The sequence below is a fragment of the Artibeus jamaicensis genome, unplaced genomic scaffold (genome assembly GCF_021234435.1).
Source record: "Artibeus jamaicensis isolate MK-2021 breed Jamaican fruit bat unplaced genomic scaffold, CSHL_Jam_final contig_332, whole genome shotgun sequence".
In the NCBI taxonomy this organism is placed as follows: domain Eukaryota; kingdom Metazoa; phylum Chordata; class Mammalia; order Chiroptera; family Phyllostomidae; genus Artibeus; species Artibeus jamaicensis.
Window position 1 is genome coordinate 104432 of NW_026521788.1, and position 26169 is coordinate 130600.

A 26169-nucleotide genomic window follows, 5' to 3' on the forward strand; every position below is an offset into this window, starting at 1 on the left:
ACTAATAATTTAGCTTTCAAAGTAAAAGCCATGTGACTAGTTCAATTTTTATAAAGTGCAAAAAAAATTTTAAGTTTGACCTTGTTATTTCTTTTTATTAGAACATAATTCTTCCTCTAAGAAAGACATACTATAGAACTGAAACCCTACTTTGCAAAAACAAAATTCAGTTTAAGTATAACCTTGAGTTGTCCTCCTCACCTCTTCCCAAAGGCTTTGTGTAAGAGAATAAGGTCAAATGTACAGCATACACATTGAGGTTTATTCTTTATCACCAAGTATATTTTTAAGTAAATTATGTATGAAAATCCCTGCTAGAACTCTCAGTAGATATTAAAGAAAACATAGGAGGAGTTTATAAATAACCTAGCATTGAAGATTAAGAAATTATTCACCTTCTGGGGAATATCAATTACGTCATCAGGTTATCTTCTTTTTTATTCGAATGAAACACTATAAAGCAGTGTTTCTCAAATATGGGCAATTTCCCCACCACTCCTAGGGTATGTCTGGCAATGTGTATTTTAGGTTGTCACAACCAGGGGAGGGGAATGCTACTGGCATGTAGTGTCTAGAGGTAGGAATAAATTATGCTAAATGGCCTACAATCCACAGGAAGACATCTCCTAGACAAAGAAATATGCTGACCCCAAATGTCTTAATTCCAGAGGTGAGCAACCCTGTTATAAACTACTGTGAAACAGGGTGGAAGATTGCTTACAACTTATTTCCTTTAATACTAAGATATTTTTCCAACATATGCCCAAGTAAGCAATTTCATTTAATCTGAAGTCCACAACTGAATACCAACTTTCTAATTTTCTTCTGTGACTCTTGGTTGAAATGTAAATGAGGATCAGAATAGTTTTGACAAGCTGAATGCCAACTAAAAGGAATACTGAAAAGGCTGGCAACTAAAGATGTCTCTAAATTAGCTGCATTACTGAAAAACTGTATCTCAGACTTTTCCAATATGGAAAGTGACACTTTCTCCAGAAATGAGAACAGCGCATTCATTATTAAATGATATTTACCTTAAACTCTTGTGTGACTGGGTCTATAGGATACTCAATCAAATATGGATGATTACAGCATTTACGAAGTAGCATCATTACATTCTGCAGCTTCAGATTGACTTCAGAATCTACAGGAAAATTCACTTCCACAACAGGTCTAACAAAAATATATAATCCATGAGTACAAAAACCAAAAAAATACCAGTTTAAAAGATACCTTATTTATTTTTAATCCTAACCCAGGGACATTTTTTCATTGCTTTAAGAGAGAGAAACATCAATGTGAGAGAGAAGCATAGACTGGTTGCCTTCTTGTACATGTCCCAACCATGAATCGTACCCACAACCTGGGTATGTACCCTGACTGGGAATCAAACCCCGCAACCTTTTTGGTCCATGGGACAATGCTCCAACCGACTGAACCACACTAGCAAGGGCAAGGATACTTTATCTTTAAACTCATACCTTTCTCGGTCTAGCTCTGGTTGTATCTGACTGATCAATTTTTCCAATTCATTAGGGGAATCATCTACTTCACTGTAATTTATTAACTTTCTAGTTCGCCGTTTTGGTCGTCCAGTAGAACTTAGCTGAACTGTTTCTTTCTGAAAGAGAACAAATTAAAGGATTAAAAAGCTATAGCCTTAAATTCTAAATACATACAAAGTAGAGTATAATATTTTCATGTATAAAATGTTTTAAGATAAAAAGAAAAAACAAATTTTTCTTTCATCATCAATTTTAGTAGTTTCCAAAGACATAAAATCAAGGATCTGTGAAATAAGGCTCCACATATCTACATTAGAGGGTAGTTCTATGGACTGGTATAACCTTGCAATGTAATTCCTCATGACTGGCAACTACTATAAGTGTCTAATAATTAAAAAGGCAGGCATATAGTTAAAAACCTGGACATTTAAGCAAAATTTAAAGGTGTCCTAATCTTCAGTTACAAAATAATCACATCCCACTTGAATCTATATAATATGGCAGGTGACTAAAGAAGGTATTTCTTTAAAATAGAGTGTTGTATTAGAATTTTTGGCTGTCAGTGACATCCTATGAAGGGATTGTGTTTGGGTTTGTTTGTTTTTTTTTAAGACGTTTATTTATTTGTCTTTGGAAGGGAAGGCCAAGGAAAGGGAAGGAAAGGAGAGAAGGAGAGAAATATCAATGTATGGTTGCCTCTCATGCATCCCCTGCTGGGAACTGGCCCGCAACCCAGGCATGTGCCCTGACTGGGAATCGAACCACGATCCTTTGTTTTGCAGGCCTGCACTCAATCCACTGAGCTACACCAGCCAGGGCGGGATTGTGTTTTTGGGATTGGTCTAGTCGGCAAGACTTTAATACACTGTGTGTCTGTTCAAATCAAAAATCTTAACTAGCATTCCAAATGACTAGAGATACTAATGAATAAACCATCGCTTAAATTTTAATAGGACCATACCATCACTGGCTTTATGCCTTTTACTCCTGTTAGAAAGTCACCCTCATGAAGTCCTGAAAACAGATGAGTTACAAGACTGAAGTCAACCATGAAACTTTCTATGCCAATGTCATTTACAATATATTGTAAATCCACATCCTACCTCAATGGTTCCAAACATGTTTGCGATTGTCCGGTTCACAATGGCTGTATAAAAGATCTCTTGTTTCTTTGAAAGGGGTGCATAAACAACTACTTCTCGTTTAGGAGGAACTTCAAGAGCAACATCAGATTTTAGTCTTCTCAGTAAGAAAGGTGTTAGAATCTAAAATGTAAACATGAATAAACATGTGAATTCTGTACACTCCTGTGCTTTAGGGAACACTCTCACCACAGGTCCCATTCTCTTTTTCCCCCTATATAAATATTATTAAGTCTCAGAAGATGAGATTAAAAAAAGGTCTCCTTGAAATTTTCCCTGACCAGATCCCCTAATGACTAGATCCCCCTAATGACACTCATAATGTTTATGTATAGCCTTTCACAATGTATTTATTATTTTAATGTATCTTGAATATTTTTAAAAGCTCAAATAAGTAATATCTGTACTTCTTAGGGTAAAACTTACATCCCACAGCTTTTAAAGTAATGTTTTGGATTAGTAGAATACCAATGATTCAACCAACCCAGAGATCTGGTCATGAAGACCTTCTACATTATAACATTTGAGGTTTAAAATTGCTCTCATTCGCTGTGCAATGACAAGTGATTTCAACATTTACAAAACAACACAGAAACACGGAGCTCCAGTGGCGCAATCGGTTAGCAAGCGGTACTTATAAGACAAAACAACATAGAAACAATACATAATTACATTATTATTAAACTACTTAGTCTTTAGAAGAAATATCCCAGAGGTAAGGAGTCAGTAGGAGACTTTACAAGAGAAAGAAAACATTACCAATAGTTTTTTTAAAAAGTCTCTTTAGATATCAGCCCAGAAACAAATATATCTAAAGGAACTCAGAAAGAAAGGGGAAAAAATATGGTAGGGTACATATGACTTGGTGTATTATTTTTACTTTCCATTTCTATACAATTTCAGAGTTTTATTATAAATATGTATAAGCTTTTTTTTTTTTTAAGATTTTTTATTTATTTATCTTTAGAGGGGAAGGGGGGAAGGAGAGAGGGAGAGGAATATCAATGTATGGTTGCCTTTCTTGCGTCCCCTGCTGGGAACTGGCCTGCAACCCAAGCATGTGCCCTGACTGAGAATCGAACCGCGATTGTGTCGTTCGCAGGCCCACGCTCAATCCACTAAGCCACACCAGCCAGGGCACAAATATGTATAAGCTTTAAAGTGAAAAATTATAAGGATTTTTAATGAAGCTGTCAAAACATAATTAAGATTTTTATGTCCAAATAAACATATCAGTAACCATTAGAGGTCAAATGAATATACATTAAAAGGGCAAATTTTCAAAATGCACTTGAATTCTGTTCTAAAGCCACATGACCTCTGGGTGTAGGGGTATACGCTAAACTTAGGAAGTAGTTCATTTTTCAAAATCTACTACAAAGAGGTGAATAGTGGATTTCTAGGTTCCCTTTTAAAATTCTGAGTCTACAGTAACCAAAATAAGAATAAAAGCCAAAACCTGGTGCAGCATATGCAATACATTCTGTTCTCTTTCTTTAGCAATAATATCTTCAGCAGTTTCAGAAAGACTAGTGATATCAAACCAAGATTCAAAGCTGTAAGAGAAATTATTACAAGTTAAGCTATCACATAAATTAATTATATAACAAGATACATTTTACATTTTATATTAACTTGAATGTTAAAAAGCAGATATTTTCTTATTTATTGATTTTAGAGAGCAAAGAAGGGAGAGAGAAAAATATTTATTTGTTGTTTCAATAATTTATGCATTCACTGGTTGATTCTTGTATGTGTGCTCTGATCAGGAATGAAACCTGCAACCTTGATGTATTGGGAGGATACTCGAACTGTGCTAGCCAGCCAGCGCAGACGGAGGTATTGTCTTAAGGGAACATTTTTTTTTCCTGATTTATACACTAATCTAATCTTCCAACCATATGAAAAATCAAATAAACATTAAGGTACATATTCTTTTGTTGTTTTTTAAAAAGCAGACTGCCACATACAGCACCTCATTTGGATGTGTCTGGAGTCTTGGAAGCTTGACTACCCTACATTCTACTACAAATGGACCTTGAGAGCTTGCCTGAAGTAGTTCTAGCAGGGGAGTGCAGCCACTGCCGTAAGTGGGACAGAAAAACATCCCTTTTCTCCCAGGGACTTTCAATCTCTTCTTCAACCTAGCACACAGCTTCAGGAGGAACACACACGAAATGGTGAGGGACAAGGGGACACGCACCTCGCCTACTAGATTAATCAAGCCTGGTGATCAATGGGGTGATAGGTGTTGCAGCCAGATAACCCTCACATCCTAAGGTACATACTATATACAACAGTTTAGTGGAGAAATAGAAACAAAAAAACTATCTCTGAAATCCAAGCTGGTATAATCTCTCTCTAGATATAAATATGACCTGCTGCAACTAATGTCTTTAAAATTCAACATATTTAATCAAACCTACTATATAGTCTTAGTTATTCACAATGTAAAAAAGTAAGTATAAGACTTCCTTAAGTCTACACTAAGTAAACTTATATTGTTGGGTAAATGCAATTGGAAAAAATATTAGCAATATTTACATTCAGTAGTTAGACCAGATATTCCCAAACTTTGAGCACCAGAAGCACATTTTATGAATTTAGATTCCAAGCTCCTATCTCAATGTTTTAACTCAGTAGGAATGTATAAAACATAGAAAGATTGTCCTTCACAAATGTTCCCTACTAACTAACAGACAGCCTAGTCTTGGACCAACATTTGGTAACCAGAGGTGAAAATTTTAACTTTCAAAATAAAACATTCAACTTTCCCAAATTAAATTAGCTTTCCTCTTTCACTGATGCCAAAAGAAATCAATTATTTTGCTCTCCTGAATTTGATATTTCCATCTTAATTATTTTTAACTTTTGTTAAGATCATTTTCTCTTCCATTCCCAGCATACTATTTTCTGAAAACTATTTTTATTTTTTGGTTTTCATAATATAAGCTAAGATTCAAACAGTTTATAGAATTAAAAGCACTAGGTTAAGATAAAGACACAACAAAGAAAGAAATCTTCAGGTCAATATCGCTGATGAACACAGACACTAAAATCTTCAACAAAATATTGGCAAACTGCATCCAGAAATACATTAAAAAGACCATACACCATGACCATGATCAAGTGGGATTCATTCTCAGGGATGCAAGGATGGTACAACATTCAAAACCAATAAATGTAATATACCACATAAAAAAAAGACAAAAATCACATGATCATATCAATAGATGCAGAAAAAGCATTTAATAAGGTACAGCACACTCAGAAAAGTGGGAATAAAGAGAGGATACATCCACAAAATAAAGGCCATATAGAAGAAACCTACAATCAACATCATACTCAATGAGCAAAAACTAAGTTAAAGCTTTCCTGCTAAGATCAGGAAGAAGAAGACAAGGTTGTCCATTTTCACCACTTCTATTCAACATAGTAATGGAAGAAGTCCTAGCCACAGCAATCAGACAAAAGAAAAAAGAGAGAAATAAATGGCATCCAAATTGGCAAGGAGGAAGCAAAACTGTCATTATCTACAGATGACATGATAGTGTACAAAGAAAATCCTATAGACTCCACCAAAAAAACTACTTGACCTAATAAGTGAATTTGGCAAAACAAAATAATACAAAGTCAATATTCAGAAATCGAAGGCATTTTTGTATATCAACAATGAAATATCAGAAACAGAAATCAGAAAAAAAATCCCACTGGATATAGCAACAAGTAAAGTACCTAGGAATAATAAACCTAACCAAAGAGGTAAAAGACCTGCACTCAGAAAACTATAGAACACTGAAGAAAGAAATTAAGGAAGACACAAACAAATGGAAGCATGTACCATGTTTATGGACTGGATACATTAACATCATCAAAATGTCCATAAAACCCAAGGCAATCTATAGATTCAATGTATTCCCTATTAAAATACCAATGATATTTCACAGAAATACAATAAACACTTCAAAAATTTATATGGAACCCTAAATGAGCCCCAGGAGCCACAGAAATTTTGAGAAAGAATAAGGGAGAGATCACAATACAATACCTGATATCAAACTATGTTACAAGGCCACCATAATCAAAATAGTCTGGTACTGGCACAAGAATAGACACATGGATCAATGGAACAAAATAAAGAACACAGGGAATAAACCCAAGTCTCTATGGCCAATTAATACCTGATAAAAGGGGCAGAAGCATAAACTGGAATAAAAATAGCCTCCAACAAATAGTGTTGGGAAAGCTGGACAGCTACATGCAAAAAAAAGTGAAACTTGATCACTAAATCACACCACATACAAAAATAAATTCAAGGTAGATAAAAAGCTTAAATCTAAGTTGTGACACCATGAAAGTCCTTCAAAGACACAGGCAGGAAAATCTCAAATATTCCACACAGCAATATTTTCACTGATATATCCCCTAGAACAAGAGACATAAAGGAAAGAATAAACAAATGGGACCACAACAAAATAAAAAGCTTCTGCACAGCTAAAGAAAACATCAGCAAAATGAAAAAGGCACCAACTGTATGGGAAAACATATTTTCAAATAATACCTCAGACAAGGGCTTGATCTCCAAAATATATAAAGAACTCACACAGCTCCACTACAAAAAGACAAAAAACCCAATTTAAAAATGGGGAAAACACTTGAACAGACACTTCTCCCAGGAGGACATATAGAGGGCCCAGAAACATATGAAAGGATGTGCAGCATCACTAGTCATAGAGATGCAAATTAAAACCACAATGAGATACCACTTCACACTGGTGAGAATAGCCACCATAAACAAATCAAGAAACAAGTGCTGGTGGGGTTGCAGAGAAAAGGGAGCCCTGTTGGTGGGAATGCAGACTGGTATAGCCACTGTGGAAAACAATATGAAATTTCCTCAGAAAACTAAAAACGAAACTGCCTTTGACCCTAGATTCCACTGCTGGCATTATACCGTAAGAATCCTAAAACAACAATTCAGAAGAACCTAGCGCCCCAATGTTCACAGCATTACAATTTACAACAGCCAAGTGCTGGAAGCAATCTAAGTGCACATCAGTAAATGAGTGGGTCAAAAAAATGTGGTACATTTACATAATGGAATACTATGCAGCAGAAAGGAACTCCTACCCTTTGTGACAACATGGATGGAAACGGAAAGCATTATGCTAAATGATCTGAGCCAGATGGTGAAAGACAAATACCATATGATCTCACCTATAAATGGAACCTAATCAGTAAAACAAAGAAGCAAGCAATATATGACCAGAGACATTGAAATTAAGAACAAACTGACAGTAACCAAAGAGGAGATAGGAGGGAATAATGGGGGAAAAAACAGGGGAAGGGTTTTCAGAACATGTATAAAGGACAGCTGGACAAAGCTAAAGGGGTATAGGATCGAGGGTGGGAGGTGGGAATAGGTGGGGTTGGGGGAAGTGGTGGGGGGAAAAATAGAGACAACTGTACTTGAACAACAGTAAAAAATAATGCGCTAGGTTAAAACCGAGACTTTAGTTTTACTATTGGCTCTGGCATTAACTTGTTAAATTTTTAATAACTCTATGCCAGGATTTTCTTATATGTGAGACAGTGGATATATTTAACCTCTATCCCCTGAATTGTTTTGTGAGCATAAAAATGAATAAATACTACCTGAACGTATTTCATGAGTTTAACTAAATTAAGAGCCCTATAAAAATATTTTAATATTTAATAAAATATTTTAATTGTTCTCAATTCAGTTTTTCTCTTTTTAAAAATATTTTATTTATTTCTTTTTAGAAAGAGGGGAAGGGAGGGAGAAAGAGAGAGAAACATCAACGTGTGGTTGCCTCCCACATGGCCCCCACTGGGGACCTGGCCCACAACCCAGGCATGTGCCCTTACTGGGAATTGAACTGGTGACCCTTTGGTTCGCAGCCTGTGCTGAATCCACTGAGCTACACCAGCCAGGGCTAGTTTTGCTTTAATTCATCAATGCAAGTAAATTGTTTCTAATATTTTACTTACTTGCTCACACATAATTTGTGTCAAGAGTAGAACATGTAGGGAAAGGGGGAATTGGTGAAAGGTCAAAACTTCCAGTTATAATAAAAGAGGTAATAGGGATGTAATTGATGACTACTATTAATACTCCCGTTAGATACACAGGTAAGTTGTTGAGATAACTAAACCTACAGTGGTAATCATTTCACAAAATATGTAAATCAAAACTTCACGCTGTATGCACATCTTACAGTGGAATACATCAATTACTTTGCAATAGAGCTGGGAGAAAAGCACTATAAAGAGTAAAATACCACAAAGAACTTGCCAAAGACCGATTATCTTAATTAAGCTACCTAGAAGAAAGAACACTTATTTTGAGGTTAGAGAAATGTAGAAAGAGTGAAAATAACTGGCTTACCTACCTTTTCAAGTCATCAAATACATCTGGTAACAAGAAGTTCAGCAATGACCAAAGTTCTGATAAATTGTTTTGCAAGGGAGTCCCAGTCAAAAGAAGTTTGTTGTCGGCATTGAATCGTTTTAACTCCCTGATTAGACGACATTTCATGTTCTTAATCCTGTGTCCTTCATCTACTATTAAGTATTTCCAAAAGCAATGCTGGAAAAGGAATTTACGGGAAAAACTTTTAAATGATACCTCACAATTTTTCCCAAAAACAAATTTAAAAATAAAACTTCATTTGTGATGAATATTCAATTTTATCAAATGGCATTTCTGTATCTACTGAGATGATCATGTTTTCCTCTCATCTAATAAAAGGATAATTTCCTAAACTAATGCATACTTGGTATTCCTATAATAGACCTCATTTGGCCATGAACTAAAAATTAAAATCCACCTGCTATTATATACTTAACATTTCTCCATTCACATTCTTTAGTCAAAGCAGTCTGTAGCTTTCCATTCTAATGCACTGTTAAAGGTACTTAACGTTATACTAGATAACTGAAAAAGAATTGAAAGCTTCGATTAGTTTCGTACGCTAAGAAACAGCATTAGAATTTTTTCAGGCCTATACCTGAGATTGACACTCTTATCCATATGAAAATGTTTCGCTACAGATCCATGTCTAAAATAAGTTGTTTTCAAATAACCTATTCTTATTTCATTAAAATTAAATAGATAAGTCAGTCCTGATAATTTACACCACACATCACAGACATAACTGCAGTGTATTCACTGATTAGGTCTAGACCTGGAAGATTCTAACACATTTAAAATGACACTACAATCCTGGATGGTGTGGCTCAGTTGGCTGGAGTACTGTACCATAAACCAAAAGGTTATGAGTTCAATTCCCAGTCAGGGCACATGACTACATTGTGGGTTCAGTCCTCTACTTGTGGTATACAGCAGAGGCAACTGAGCAATGTTTCTCTCCCTTTCCCCCACCCTTCCCCTCTCTGAAATTCAGTAAGTATGCCCTCGGGTGAGGATTTAAAAAAATGACATATGGCTATTGAGTAAAGTGTCATAGGCTTTAATTTTTTTTTTAGAAACAACCTTCAGCTCAATCTTTCTGTTAAAATAAACCCTGACTGGTGTGGCTCAGTGAACTGGGCAACATCCAGCAAACCTAAAGGTCGCAGTTTCAGTTCCTGGTTAGGGCATACGCCTAGGATGCAGGTCAGGTCCCTGGTTGGGGGCTTGCAAGCAGCAATAGATCAATATTTCTCTCACTCTTCTTCCCTCCCTTCCCCTCTCTCTAAAAAATAAATTACAATCTGGGGGGGAAAAAACCCCTTCAGTTTCTAAAGGAATGTACATATTACAATTACTTCCATCAGAACAAAAATTACATGCTACTAGATATCAGAAAGTGTTATAAAAATGTGATTTGTGGATTACAAAGAATCCAATAAAGACCAATCATACCTGTAATGCGTTTCGGTCTCTCATGGCGATTTCAAATGAAGTGATTACCACAGGATGAATCTGCAGTGTTCCCTTCCGTTTGTGAATATTATTTACCAATCTTCGACGTTCCTGCTGGGTCCCATGATATAACATAGTAGGAATCTAAAAGATTGTTATATTGGTTGATATCAAAAATTTAGAACTGAATAAGAATATAAAAATTTGGAAAACATAATCATTTCAGAGAGAAATAACAATCTTAGCTATATTTCTATGTAACAAAATAAGTCAATTCTAACAAATTACTGGACTACTATGAGAGAATTAAAAAGCCATAAAAAATCAAGGGTACGTCAAGGTTGGTGGCAAAGCTACTTCTGAGATATACTTCTCATAAGGCAAGAATGTGGCCATAACAATAGACACATATCATAATAAGAATAAACAGAATTAAATACTAAGTTCTACCCAGGTGAAGCAAATTATCCAATACACTAAAAATCATCCAGAGATATTTTTGGCAACATGTCTAAGATATTCTTTTTTATACACTTAATGTAGGTAATGATGAGATTGAAAGGTAAGTCAAAAAGATGTAGTATTTATACAGAAATTAATATAATTATAGTAAGAGACTTATAATTCAAACAGAATAAACATTTGAAACAATATATTCTTAACAAAAGGACACATGTCTTACTTCTGGTGTAAATCTTTGGAATTCAGCCATCCAATTAGGAAGTGTAGACAATGGGCCACAGACAAGAAATGGTCCAGGTACTCCTCTCTGAATCATCAATGCAATTGTAGCAATGCACTGAACTGTCTTTCCCAGTCCCATTTCATCTGCTAAAATGCCATTAATTCCATTTTCCCAAAGCATCTGGACAAAATAATATACACTGTATTTAAATTCTGATACAAAAAGCTATTAGCAATTGTTCATTTTTTTTTACCCAAAGATAATTATGAGACTGACCTAGTCCCAGTATAAATTGTAACTGCACTTTGTGGGAAGGAGGTTATCAAAGCCATTAAAGTGTTGATAGCCTTGAATAAGATAATTTTCACTTTAAAAATTTACTCTGGGTAAATAAATCAGAAAATACTTATTCACACACAAATATTTTACATATAATAGTGAAATATGGAACAACTTGAGTTGTGTTACTCCATTAATAGGTTACTAGATAGAAATGAACTGGTATCTTGTATGAACATTGAGAATTCATTACCCTAAGCCATTCCATGCCTTCTACTTGGTACCAACGCATCACACCTCCTGTAAAGAGTTTTGGTTGCTGAAAGGGTACTGGCTGTCCATCGTATTTCCGAACTGGGTCAACGAAGAACTTAGTATTCTGCCTAACTGTTTGTGACAACCTATCTTTAATTTTACTATTTGAATCTTTGTTTTTCTGAAGATCTTCTACACAGAGATTAGAAGAGCTTTCATCCTATAAAAAAAAAGTTTTAATTAGTAGTTTGATACATACCGCTGATACCCTATCAAAACAAAAAACAAAAAACTGCTCATCAAAATTTATCCAGTGCTGTAAGCACTGGGTATGTAGAAAATAAAACCTTATGTTGAATAAAACCTAGAGACATGCAGCACCTCCATTCCCCAAAAATGCATATCCACTTTTGAAATAACTTATACAATTGTACTTCCTTTCCAAACCTCTAAGTGCCACCCATGAATTTACTGAACTATATTCTTAATAATTTCCTTCACCCGCAGCAAATATAATTGAAGATGTCTGTAAAAGAAGGAAAATAAACTTTTCTTTCAAGGAACACAGAATCATTACTTCCAAGTAATAACTTTCATCACAGGGAAAGGGGCAAAGTGAGTCAAGTTTTAATGTTGACTATATCACACTCAAGAATATAAATTTATCTGTGACACTCAGCACCAACTTATGACCAATCATAGACTTTATTGGTTGGCAACCTTCACAACTCCATTTTAAGAGTGTGAAAACAGAAAGTGAATTAATAGAAAAAGTCTTATAAACACTAAGACATAAATGATGCCACAAATGGATATTGAACTGAATTGAAAAGGCAAATGAGTATTTTTCTTAAAGACTAAGAAATAGGGTAACTGGTGAGAAAAAAGTATATTGATAATAAAAAGAAAAGAGGGTAATGATCAGGGGAAGCAAATATAACTCCCAAATTTAGTATCTATTTTAAGTGTCTTACCTCAGTCTCCTTTTTATTTTTTTTAGCCACAGACAAAATTTCCTAAAAAATTGAGAAAACAAACAAAATAACAATGTATGTGGTTCATTCATGTATTTAACAGACATTTACTGCTCTGGTTGTATGGCAGCAAATGGAAATAAGGATTGCAAAATAATTAAAATACAACTAAAATGATTAAGATCTCAATTAGTTAAGCCTGTAGTGTTCTTATAAAATTCTTAGTTAGCAATGCATGAAAATTGGGATAATTACTCCTGAATTTTCCATTTTTAATATCTGAATAGATAGGTTCAGATTCAGACACAGTGAAGTTTTCCAGTATAGAGATTGGCAAACTACAGCCTGTGGACCAACTCGAGCTGGCAAACTGTTGGGAACCTCCCTGCTTGGTTTCATCAGCAGCTGTAATCCCATGTGGCTAAGGCTGAGTAAAGAGACCTTGGGACCATAAGCCACTAAGGAGACAAAGCTTGTATCTTCCTGGCAGGGGTGTTGCCTCTGCCCTTTTACTTTACATTGCTTGGCCCTGGGCAGATGACTGGTTAGCCAATGACAGGTAAGATTCCTCAAGGGAGGGATGACCTAAGACAGGCATGGTCTCAAATGGGGTCCTCTGGGAAGAATTTGGGGGAGGGGGGACTATAGAAAAAAGGAATGATGGACCCTCGCCCCTCAGCTGACATAACCTGAATCATCCCTCTGTCTGCAAGAAGTCTCCTAATCTCTTGGCCACCTTATTTGCCCTGCCTGATCTAAGCCTGAAACAATGTGGTACAGACCTGGGCTGGAACAGGAGGTTCCCCAGGGCAATCAAGACTAAGAAAGAATGCATAAAATCCTGTGAAACCTGCTTTGCTAATACCCTAAATTTTCTGATAAGGTCCAAACATGAAGTTTGTTTCCCAAAGTTTTATGGCCCTTCAACCAACTGACCCTGACTCAGAATAAGCCCTCAAAGTTCTTTGAATGTTATCTATTGTTTGATCATTACTGTCTGACAATGATGAATGAAGACCTTCCTTGATGTAATGCTCCCAGAAAAGCAGTAAAAGCCTGTCCAGGCAAAGGTTGGGGCACTCTCTCAGAGAGTAGCCTTGCCATCCCTTTTTCTACACATGACTTCTGTAGTCCATGTGAATTTGTTTGCCTCATCCACAACATATGGACCCTGCTAGATGGAGTCTGCACCAGCAACCTGTTTTTATAAATAATATAAAAATTTTGTTTTAATTAAAACAAAACCAGGCTCATTTGTTTACAGTATATACATGCCTACTTATGGGCTTCAAAGCCAAATTCAAGGTTGAATTGTTTCCTACAAAACTACTTAGAGCCAAAAACATTTACTAATCTGGTCCATCACAGGAAAAAGTCCTCCAAACTCTGCTCTGGAATCAGGTTGTGGCCACTCCTGTTACTTAAGAATTGACTCTCAAAAGTATTATAATCCCAACTCTAGCCCACTTTAGGCCTCTGTGGATAAAAATCTATTTTGGATTCCTAAGCAAGAGGCAAAGACAAACTGAAAATACAGAATAAAAGTATTCTGATTTTTGAAGTTCCTACTAGATGCTAAGGGCATAGAGACAAGCGAAACCTGAGTGTTACCTGGTAACTTCTGCAGTCTTTACCTTTCTTTACTGATAGATTTGATCAAGTTGGGACAAAGTTTGCCCATAGCAGATATGCCACAAACATTTGATGAATTAAATTAACAACTGTGTGATTGGTTATAACGCCAATACATCTCATTAATAGTTTTTCAAATTCAGGCTGAATGTGTTCCATAATCAACCGAGTGGGTCCTGACCATTATTTTTAAATGGAGAGGGGGTGGGCAGGGATTTCCTTAAAGATAGTAATTATGTAAAATTTAAAATTTTAGACACTATGAAGATCTAAAAAATTTGAATTTCTGAATTTCAGGTAAAGGAAAAATTTGCTAGGTAATAAATAAAGCTAGAATTTGAAAATGTAACAATGTTAAATACATTAAAATATGTTTAAGGAACATTTAAAATTTACCATAATTGAAGATTCTATTTAATTTCTATTATGATATAACAAGTGAGAAGGTTAAAAATAGTCTGGTTTTAGAAATGAGTATGTGACTTCAGGTCCCTACAGGTCTTCAATAAGGGACAAGAATCAAGTTCTTAAGGTTTTGAGGTTTCAAGAAATTATAATAATCTCTGATTAGACTGAGCTCATGCTCCTTTAACAAACAGGAAGATGATTACCATAACAGGCTCAACAGTCAAGTATATAACCACATGCATACAGCTTCAATGTAGTTTAAAACCCCCAAAGTTTTTACTTGACATGAACTTAATGTGCCCTTCCCCCTTTAGTTTTACCTCTTTTGACATGACCTCTGAAATATTGTACGATTCATCTTCTCTTCCTCTTTTCTTTCTCATAACTATAAAAAAATTATTTTATTTTTTTATTTGCAACTAATGTAAAAATATAAACACATTCTTCAAAACTAGAACAAGTAAATTTACCTGGATTCTCCTCACTTCCATCAATGGAACTTTTACCCTACAAAACAAGGATTTAGAATATTATTTTCCTAAGGACTGCTATGGTATTATGCATTACAATGAACTAATTAAGTATGTAACCTCTCCTTGTTACTTCCCCTACTATTCTTATTTATAACCATACCCCTCTACTTTTCCCCAAAGGTTCTTCTTTACTTAATTTTTTTTATTTTACAAGAGAAATTTCAAAATTAAGCATATACATCTATTGTATGCGTATGCTGAAGGTATTCAACCAGTATGGTATGTAAAGAATACTAATTTTCAATAAAATTAAAAGTTAAAGACAACTGAACATAGAAGAATACTGATGGAAAAAAAACATTAGTGAGAAGATAAAAGAGAGGAAGAGATGTTTAAAGGCAATTTGTAACTGAGTTGAAAATGAAGATTAAGAATAGATAACATAGCCCTGGCTGGTGTAGCTCAGTGGATTGAATGCCAGCCTGTGAACCAAAGGGTCGCAGGTTCAATTCCCAGTCAGGGCACACACCTGGGTTGCAGGCCAGGTCCCCAGTTGGGGGCATGCAAGAGGCCACACACTGCCCTGGCTGGTGTAGCTCAGTGGATTGAGTGCGGGCCTGCAAACCAAAGGATCGCGGTTTGATTCCCAGTCAGGACACATGCCTGAGTAGCAAGTCAGTTCCCAGCAGGGGACGCACAAGAGCCAACCACACATTGATATTTCTCTCCCTTTCTCCTTCCTAAAGATAAATAAATAAAATCTTAAAAAAAAAAAGGCCACACAGTAATGTTTCTCCCCCCCCACTCCATTCTGCTCTAAAAATAAAATCTAAAAAAAAAAAAAAAAAGACAACATGTAAGTAATGATATAAAATGTTAGAAGACTAAAAATGAAAATACCAAAAGGGACTGGTGAGATGGAGTAGGCAGAATTTAATGGGTTTGCACCTTTAGAACAAAGGAGTGAAAAAACCTAAAATCTTGGTATAAAAACCTAGGTAGATCAAAGTGAAGGATGGTTTAAATCAACAGTCTGGAGTAAGAAGTAAATGGACAATCAAGCCAGTAAAATTATCTTCTAAGTAACTATGTGTTCTTTAAAAAGCCAAAGTCCTAGCGATCAGGAACTGAGTCAAATTATATCAGTTTTTAAACACTATTTTTTGCAATATTATCAACTATGTACATTAACATCACCATTAACCACACTAAGAATCAAAAAACTGTAAAGATACCCTACCTATTTTGTCTATTGGCATTTTGCTATTTCCTAATAAAAGCAGTTAAGTACAGATGCTAAGTGTTGAGTCTGAAAATAATACTAGCATTATTATTTGTTACGTATGTGACCTTCAGCAAATCACAATCAATTCTCATTAACAAGTTATATTGTATAAAGTCACTGAAAATAATCAATCGGTAAACACGAAACCACTGCTTCTAGGAAAAATAAAAATCTAGGTTCCTGCCAAGCTCTGGTCACATTTTTGTCAACTGATGTCATACATAAATTAACCCTATTGCTCTCGCCAGTATAGCTCAGTTGGTTGGGGGTAGTCCCACACACCAAAAAAGTTGGGAGTTTGATTTCCAGTCAGGGCACACATCTAGCCTAAGGGAGGCAACCAATCAATGTTTTTTACTCTCTCTAAAATCAACAAACATATTTTTAAAAATTAGAAAAGGAAACAAAGAAATACTTGACCCTGTTTTATGTGTTGCTATTTTATCTTAACATTTATGTTGATTAACAATGTACTCAGGGCCAACAGCACTGTAACTCCTGAAGGAAGCTTCTCTAACACACATTTTCTCCATTAGACACAATACAACCTTCTTGCATTACAAACACCAGAAAACACTTCAGCACAATATGGCTAAGGGCCATTTTAAACAACAAAATCAACAAAATTAAATAATTATTTACAGTGTGAGAGCTTTATTTAAGCATTCCCACCAACCTCAGCTGAGAATGTGCGTGTTTAGGAGACTCAAATTTTGAAAGTTCTGCACAAGCACATGCCTGCAAATGTCCACAAAAACACAAATATTAATTTGGGGGTTACAAATAAATTTTAGATGGGATGTTAATTTTCAAATACAGAATCTGCAAAAGATGGACTATACTTTATCCTCTTGTATCTGCAAAGGAAGATAAACTATTCTTTTATCCTCTTGTATCAGCTTCTTTAAATATAAAATGGGGACAATGACCTGTACCTGTACCCAAAAGCTATTTTAAGAATTAAGGGCCCTGGCTGGTGTGGCTCAGTGGATTGAGTGTGGGCCTGCGAACCACATAATCACGGTTGATTCCCAGTCAGGGCACATGCCTAGGTTGCAGGCCAGTTCCCAGCAAGGGACTCATGAGAGGCAACCATGCACTGATATTTCTCTCCTTCCCTTCCTCTCTAAAGATAAATAAATAAAATCTTTAAAAAAAAGATTCTTTCTATAAAAAAAAAAAGAATTAAGGAAAAACCTGTGAGGCTTAGAGTAATACCTGACACATAGTAAGTACTCAATAAATGTTGGCTTTGTTATTCCTCATCTCATTAGCACAATTGTTCTTTATATACTTCCCATCATTATGGTATTAAACAACCTCATGTTAAAACATACTCTTCATGCCCCAACTGGTGTGGCTCAGTGGACTGAGTGCCAGCCTGTGAATCAAAGGGTGGCTGGTTTGACTCCCAGTCAGGGCACATGCCTGGGTTGCCAGCCAGGTCCCCAGTAGGGGGCACGCAAGAGGCAATCGCACATTGATTTTCTCTCCCTTTCTTTTGCTCTAAAACTATGTAAATAAGATCCCTTTTAAAAAAACCACAACAAATTTTTCAGAAAGATCACATCTAAAATTTAGGCTATCCCTAAATGAGTGCTCTAGCATCTGAAATATTAGTAGATGACTATCTGCTCCAATTTTGCTCCGCTGTTCTAGCTATGCACAAGCTACAAATCTAGATTACTGTTATCACTACAAGTTGATGTGATGAGGCTGAAGGCATGAAGAAGAAAAAGTAATCATTACAGGGTCCAAAAGTACTGGCCATTTATAAAATGCCTTACAGTATAAAATATTTGCAGATTTTTCCCAGATAAGAAAGTCAAATATTAAGATGTTATTTATTTCCTTTTGGGGAAGAGAGGAAGAGAGGGAGAAAAAGAGAGAGAGAAACATCATAGGTCACCTCTCACCTCCCTAAACCTGGGCCCTGGCCAGCAACCCAGGAATAGTTCCCTGACCAGGGATTGAACCTGCGACCTTTCAGTTCCCAGGCCAGAGCTCAATCCACTGAGCTACACCAGCCAGGGCAAGAAAGTAAAATCTTATATATATGAAATACAGTCCACAGAATAAAATGAAGGCATACTTTTTAGAGTCTTTCTTTCCCATCTAAAATACTGAGAAAGTTTTACATGTTCCTATGCAATTTGTAACAAGGACAGATTATCAGATAAAGGTTAAAATATATGATCGATAAGGTTAAAAGAACACAAAAGAGAAGTAATGTATCAATTCAATGTTTGTATGTAAAGATATGGAAAACAGTGTGGTGACTGCCCAGGTGGTGGGGGCTAGGTAGAAATAAGAGGGTAAAGGGGGGATAAATAGTGATAAAAGGAAACCTAACTTTGGTGAACACACAACACAATGTAGGAGTGATGTACTGTAGGATTATACACCTGAAACCTATGTAATGTTATTAACCAATGTCACTCCAATAAATTCAATACAATTAAAAACAAAAACACAAAAAAATTTCTTCAATATTTAAGGTAACACATATAATGTATTTTATAGTCTACTATACATTACCATAGCAAGTTTGGAAGATTCCTTTTTTCTCTCTAATTTCTCTTTCTTCTTCTGTTCCTGTAAAATAAATTTCCTTAGTGTCACAAACAGAAATGCAAAATATAAAACACATCTCAAATAACTTATATTCATGCAGTGGAATGTTTCTCAGCAATAAAAAGAATGACCTACTGAGTAAACAACATAAGTGAATCTTAAAAATATGCTGAACTAAAAGAAGCAAGACAAAAAGAGTGTTCTTTTCCATGTGGCCCCATTTATACGATATTCTAGAAAAAGGAATATTAACCTATAGTGACAAAACAGAATCAACAGTTGCCCACAGCCAGGCCTAAGGATTACTGAACAAGATTAACTTTTGGGAATGATGGAAATGTTCTTTATCCTAATTGTGCTGATGGTCACAGAAGTCTACACACTGGTAAAAAATTATTAAACTATAAACTTAAAATGTTTTATTATATGTGATTTCTACCTCAATAAAGCTAGTTTTAAAAATGTAAGCTATTAGCTATAATCAATCAGGTATACATACCTCTAACTGTTGCTGTTCCATTTTAGTCAATAAAAATTTAGAGTAGATATTGCTTTTCTCAAGCAAATGTTGAAGTCTACGGTACCGAATATCCACGGACTCCCTATCCCAACACAAGCGAGCCTATCCAAAGAGAAAACTTACATAATTATTCAAGTTTTCTGACATACATTGATTTTTTACATAAAGTGTAACAAAACTGACTAAATAAATGTTCTTTAGGTTTAATATATTTCATGTAGTTAATTGAAAAATATTTTAATAATATTAATTTATTTACTAAAAATACTTTTTTTTCCAAACCAAAAACTAGAATAACTGGAAAAAAATGATTCTTGGGTTCAAGAGGCAATCTGGTAACATGTAGCTTGCATACGGAAATACTGAAATTTCAGAGACTGGGCAGATGGTTACTGGCATCTACTAAGTTAAGGATCCCTTTTAAAAATATTTGAAATTAAAGTTAGAAAGCAAATATTTCATTCAAGTTGGAGTTAAGGTTTTAAACCAAAGAAAAAGTATTATTTGAAAGAACATTAGACTTTTACACACCCTTTATTGATTTCTAAACATCTACAATAGTGGCTTTACACTGACAAAAGTTTAGTGTTTTAAAAGAATAGCACAGGGCACATGACAGAAAACAAAAAAAGCAACAAATAGCATAGTTCAGTGGCTCACAACCCTTTCTGTATAGGGTCAAAGTGTAAATATTTAAATATTTGAGCTTTATATGGATCATTCTGCAGATACTCAATTCTGCCTTTTTGAAGAGTAGTAATAAACAGTGTGTAAACAAATGAACACATCTGTGTTCCAATACTCCTATTTAATCAACAAGTACCACTCAAACCCAGCTCATAATTTGCCAGCCCAGTATAATGTACACTTAAAGTAAAACATAAAGCAGGCTCAAGTGAATCAACTGAGAGCTGTCTTCATTTACTAAAGCCAAATATATGCAAACCCTACCATCAATTCCACCCAAGACACACTGTGTGTGAGAGACACCAACCAGAGATAGAATAATCTAATTAACTTCAATTTAGTGGTTAAAGCTTGACCTTATAAATTAGGTACCATTGTATATTGGTTTATCTAGAAATATAACTATATCTATATCTAAGGAAGCTTTTCCTTAGATATATAATATATATTGCTGTAATTTTTCTTTCAAAATAAGTTTCTTTTCAATTGTTAAAGCAATCTCAATGAGACACCTAATAAAAACTACTAAAGTAATACAAGTACATTATAGAAAAAATATTTTAAAATCTCTCATAATCTTACCCATGAAGTTAATCTCTGTGAACATCTTATCAAACCCTATTTTAAGTTCTTTTAGGACAGCCTTTCTTTTACAATTACTAATATACTACATTGTAATTACTATAAGGTAGTCAATGAATGAGGTGGATATTACAAACAGGGAAATTACTTACAACTTTATAAAAATGAATTCTTAAACTTTTGAAATTTGTTTAAAATTTTATTTTGGGCTAATTTACATGTATTTGCTATCTTAAAAACTATTCAAAATTATACCTTTGTATATTATATACATTAGTAGAGAATTTTATACATTAGTATACATTTTTAAATTAAAGCTTGAAGATGGCATTATGAACAATTTATAATTAATGTAGTTAGAATACTATGTCAACGGTTAACCTTTAAACCCAGTCTTTAGTATTTCAAAATAGCTTTGTAGTAAATCTTATCTACTATTACTCTTTCTTGACTTTGTTTTATAATAGTAAGGTACATTTTCCACAAGCACTGAATGCCTTGGCATTATATCGATGACCAGAATGAAAGTATATGCCAACAAGACCAAGCACATAAATTCCCCACTGTCTAACCCATTTTCTCTGCCAACACCAACCCTAAATTCTGAGGGTGGGAGAACTATATTTCAGTTTATACCATACAAACTATATCCTTTTACTTCTCCTAATTCTTATCTGCCCCCTCACTTCAGACAGCATTAATGCTACTCTTCAGTATTCTAGACTAACAATGACTTCTTTCTAAAGAAAATGCAGGTGAAAAGCCCCCAAAAGTAAGAGTAGTACGTGAATGTCAAAGTCATTGTCCAGACTCTTCATAATCCTTTAAGTCTCCAAAAGCCAAGTAAAAGCTTCTCATTAAGGCTTAAACTGTCTCTTCCTCTCTTAAGTACTTCTAAATAATATGCCCATAAATACTGTATTCTCTGAAAAGGTATCTTTACTTTTGACAGTATTTTGACCTCCAAAGACTTGTAGGTAGAGACTCAGAATTTTTTCCATAATGACCTAGGAAATAATTTATAAATGTCAAGTGCAAAAATTAATTTAAAAAAAATTTTTAATTAAATTCTTTCAGTACTTGCATAAAAAGACAATCTAATAACCACAAACCACCAAACAAGGCTTTTAGCAAATTATGGCCCTGTGTTGGATTCAGATGGACAGTATGCTTTATTCATGGGACTAAAAGTAGACTGAAAATTGCTATTTTAATTGTACAACTGCTTAAACAGAAAAACAAAACAAGCTAGCTGTACTATACCTATACCTCAACAATAACAATTACAAAAAATTTTAGGACTAACTGGAAAATGTTCAAAAACTTTAAAATTTCACTGAAAATATAAGTCATTTTCCCCCTAGTTTAAATTTTGATCTCAAATTGCATTTTGATCCCAATAACTTAAATACTATAGATATTGACAGATCTTTTTCCAAGTGAAAATATTTCTTCCCTTATACTAACACATTGTAGGAATGTATTCTTATTGTACTTCACTTTTTTCAAATGGTATTTCCTTACCCAACAACATTCATGGGTTACAAAGCTGAATGAACACTGCACAAAAATGAAGGTTTTTATCATTCTTACAAACTCTGAAGTTGATATTATTCCAGACACTTGCCCCAGGATTCCTCCTTTAAAACTCACCTGGCTTAAGTGCAATTTATTTCTTGTAATCTTCTATATGTTATGTAATAAATTATAAAATATCTTTTTACCATATGTAGAAATTCAATAAACACTTATGACTAAGTGCAGCGCCTACAAAAACAAAACAGTTAAGTGGTGTGCCCTGAAGAAACAAAGTGAGAAAGTCAAAAAAGTAATGCTAATACTGTGAATGAAGTACTATGGAAATTCAGAGAACGAGGTGATTCAAGGTCAACCTCGCCATTCTATTAAAATCTGTTAACACCTTGGTCGGGTGGCTCAAATGGTTGGAGCATCATCCCTGAAAACCAAAAGGTGGTTCCGTCCTCAGTGGGGACACATGCAGGAGGCAACTGATCAACATTTTTCTGACATAGATGTCTCTCAAATTGGTGACTATGTGCTCCGGTGAGGAGTTTAAAAAATACAATTTGTTACCATTTATGGTCAACTACGATGATCAGTAATAGAAGAATCCATATTACTGGCATGAAAGCATAGCAGAGTGGTTAAAAAGTGTGATGCATTTTGGTTCTGCCACTTACTAGCTGTGGCAACCTAGGCTACCTGTAAGTGCTGCAGTTTCCTCATCTGTAAAATGAGGTAAAAACAGAACCTACTTCACAGAATATTTAGTGAAAATAATAGTTTATATTAGTAATTTAAGTAGTATGGTTAACAGTAACCTTGCTTAACAACACCACCTATTTTATAGAATAGCTGAGGATTCATTGCGTAGATATATGTATAGCATTCAGAACAGTGCCTTGCAACAAATGTACATGCGGTGTTAACAATATGAAAAATCACTGCTGCTGACATAAAACTACAGGGAACCATCTGATTCATTACTTATCTTTGGAGTGCATTACTTCACAATATAAACAGTTATGTAATTCCAGGGAATTAATTCAACTCGAATGTGTATTTCCTTAGAGGGGTGTAGGGTTAAGGACAGGAACTCTGGAGAGAGGCACTGTTCTGATCTGAGTTTATCAGTGTGTGGCCCGGCCCTCAAGCACCTAAGTTTTGTCTTATGTAAACAGAGATATCAAAAGTATCTATAACATCCTAGGCCCTGGCTGGTGTAGCTCAGTGGATTGAGCTCGGGCCTGGGAACCAAGCAACCAAGGTTCGATTCCCAGTCAGGGCACATGCCTGGGTTGCAGGCTAGTTCCCAGCAGGGGACACATGAGAGGCAACCATACATTGATATTTCTCTCCCTCTCTCCTTCCCTCCCCTCTAAAGATAAATAAAATATTTTTTAAAGTATCTATATCATCCTAATATTAGGAGGTCTAAGTGAGTTATTACAAGACAATCACTCACTAGGCAGTAGGTAAGAGGTGGTGGCTAGATGGCAATTTTTTCTTGCATATGCAGAAATTAGGCAGGAGGGTGGGCCTTTACTATTGAAGTGAAATGTATTTCAGAATTTTTTCAAAAGGTTAAAAACTTCTTTCAGTAACCTACAGAATACATACTGCGCGTATGAAAACCACAAGTAAAGCAACTTACGGAAACAAGCACACCACCGTTTAACCTTAAGAATCTCCTCTAGGAGCAGTCCAAGAAAACAAAAAAGCATGTCGATCACTTAGGTGGCAAACTGCGCCGAAACAACTATCAACTTTGGAAGAATTATAATGGCTTGAAATGCTCACTTCAGAGACGTGAGGCCCCGATACAGGCCAGAATTCCCTCTCACAGGAGCACCCTGCAAAGTACGTGCAAAAGTCTCTCAGAGAGAGCATCTGTAAACATACGCAAGATGAGTAAGCAACAAAGTCCGTTTTAAAGTTTCCGGGGGAAACCGAGGAACACACACCGCACCCCCGAGGAAGAAGCCTCAGGTTACCACCGGCTTCAAGGTCCACAAACTTCATTCCTGAAGTTACCTTTTCTAGCATCTTCCGCTCCCTCTCAAGCCCAGCAGCCTCCAGCTGTTCCTCCTCCTCCAGCATGGCTGGGGTGATCACGGCCGGCTCCGGCTCCTCCACCCTCTCCGGAGCCCGGGGCCCTGGGGAGGAAGAAGGCTTCCGAGTTGCAGTTTTTAAAAATTTACCAATGACTCAAGTCCCACATAAAATCCTTTCCCTCCTTCCCAGATAAATTCCAGACAACGTCTAGCACCCACGGAGAGACGCCTGCATCACCTCGCTAGAGATACCCCAGGTTTTCACAAGGTCAACAAGTCGCCTGGACCCCGGTTTACAAATCGGGGCGCTCGGGAAAATGCAGCTCTCCCCGTGTAAAAATCTCCTACATCGTGCACCCCCAACTCACTCGTAACAGGTTCGTACTCCTTTTGCTGCTCATTCTATGCCCGGGGTAAGCCTTTCCCTCACAGTTTCAGCTGCGGCTTCCATGCTGCGGCCCCCTCTGCCCAGGACGCCACAGCCCGTACCCAGAGAAAGATTCTCCTCACTCACCGTCGCTGCTTTTGGGCTGTTGGGCGGGCATGGCTGGACACACACTCTGGCGCAAGGTCTCCTCCTCAGCAAGTGCAACGCTCGCGCGCCACAGCCTCTCTGCTGCTGCCGGGCGGAATCTTCTCCGAGAGTCCCAGCGAAAGGAAAAAAGCGCGCTTCACTTTCGCGGGGGAAAAACAACGTAATCTCGCGATACTTCGTGCTCCCCGCCCCCAACCCCGCCCCAGCCTCCGGCGGTGCGAGATTTGGTTCAGAAAACCCACCTGGGTGATGGTTAGCATTTATTTAGACTTCCGTCTTCGGGAAACTACTTTGTGCTGCATAAATCAGCATTTAATTAGCTGTGGTACTGGGCGAGTTTGCCTACTGTGGAGAGCCCAGTTTCCTCACATGCTGGTTGATACTTTAATAGCTCTCTTAACAGTTTTGCAAAGCACCTCCGCACACTGGCTGGTGTAGCTAAATTCCCGGAACTGATGATCTTTTGGGGTAGTAAATACGTACGAGTACCCACGTGAGGATATCAGGAACAAATACTGCGAAGCTCCCCCGCCATTTGCAGTTAAAATTATGAGTGAAAGTTCCCCAAAAGGACCCCAAAAAATTTTCTGTGGGTAGGATAGTAGAGGAAAATAGTAAGTCAAGAATAAGGTAGAGTTCAAGAAAGTTGTTTCAGGGTAAGGGAGAACTGAATGCAGTGATAGACCAAGCGTTGAGGCCGATAGAAAAGTAAAATTTATGAATTCAATATACCAATAATAAGAGTGGGCGCAGGGTTTTTCTTGTCTGTGGTGGCTTCAGCCTTCAATCCCTTCCCCCCTTTCATGACTGCAACCCATTTGTAGGAGGGTGCAGCCAGGGGGGCCCCAAAATAATTTGCAATGCGGTGCAGAACTCAGGGTGTCCAGGAAATATTTAAAAATATGAGTTGTCCTCACCCCCACAAGTCTGAGCTGGGGGGCGGGGATGGGGTACATGGAGCACTGCCATTGAGTTGTTTTACATAGCAACAGTTTTGAAGATAACCTCTGGCATGGCCATTTAACATATCTATAACCTTTAACTGGCTTCATAGATATGTTAAATAGCTGTGGCCATGCTTTGAGCCAAGGAGAAGAGGGTGACTTCCACTCAAGATGTAACTGGAAGGCAACTCCCCGGCCCTCATTAGAATGCCTGCGTGAGAGCTTG

At 36.3% G+C, this 26169-nt stretch overlaps 1 protein-coding gene across 3 annotated transcripts in view; it reads right to left on the reverse strand.

The window, feature by feature from the left end:
- The window catches only part of HELLS (helicase, lymphoid specific), a 40921-nt gene extending 15786 nt beyond the window's left edge, over positions 1 to 25135 (reverse strand). For 2 of the 3 annotated variants that reach the window (XM_037143014.2, XM_037143013.2), the window contains exons 1-15: positions 24979 to 25135; positions 24445 to 24566; positions 19600 to 19722; positions 19065 to 19121; positions 15239 to 15275; positions 15089 to 15153; positions 12729 to 12770; positions 11753 to 11974; positions 11218 to 11400; positions 10536 to 10679; positions 9061 to 9257; positions 4107 to 4203; positions 2609 to 2770; positions 1482 to 1621; positions 1035 to 1173 (exon numbers count right to left, since the gene is read on the reverse strand). In XM_037143014.2, coding sequence (XP_036998909.1) covers positions 1035 to 1173; positions 1482 to 1621; positions 2609 to 2770; positions 4107 to 4203; positions 9061 to 9257; positions 10536 to 10679; positions 11218 to 11400; positions 11753 to 11974; positions 12729 to 12770; positions 15089 to 15153; positions 15239 to 15275; positions 19065 to 19121; positions 19600 to 19722; positions 24445 to 24566; positions 24979 to 25009 — 1761 coding nt within the window. In that variant the 5' untranslated portion in view covers positions 25010 to 25135. The remainder of the gene's footprint in view (positions 1 to 1034; positions 1174 to 1481; positions 1622 to 2608; positions 2771 to 4106; positions 4204 to 9060; positions 9258 to 10535; positions 10680 to 11217; positions 11401 to 11752; positions 11975 to 12728; positions 12771 to 15088; positions 15154 to 15238; positions 15276 to 19064; positions 19122 to 19599; positions 19723 to 24444; positions 24567 to 24978) is intronic. The other variant, XM_053664010.1, reaches the window with a different exon arrangement.
- Between the last annotated feature and the right edge of the window lie 1034 nt (positions 25136 to 26169).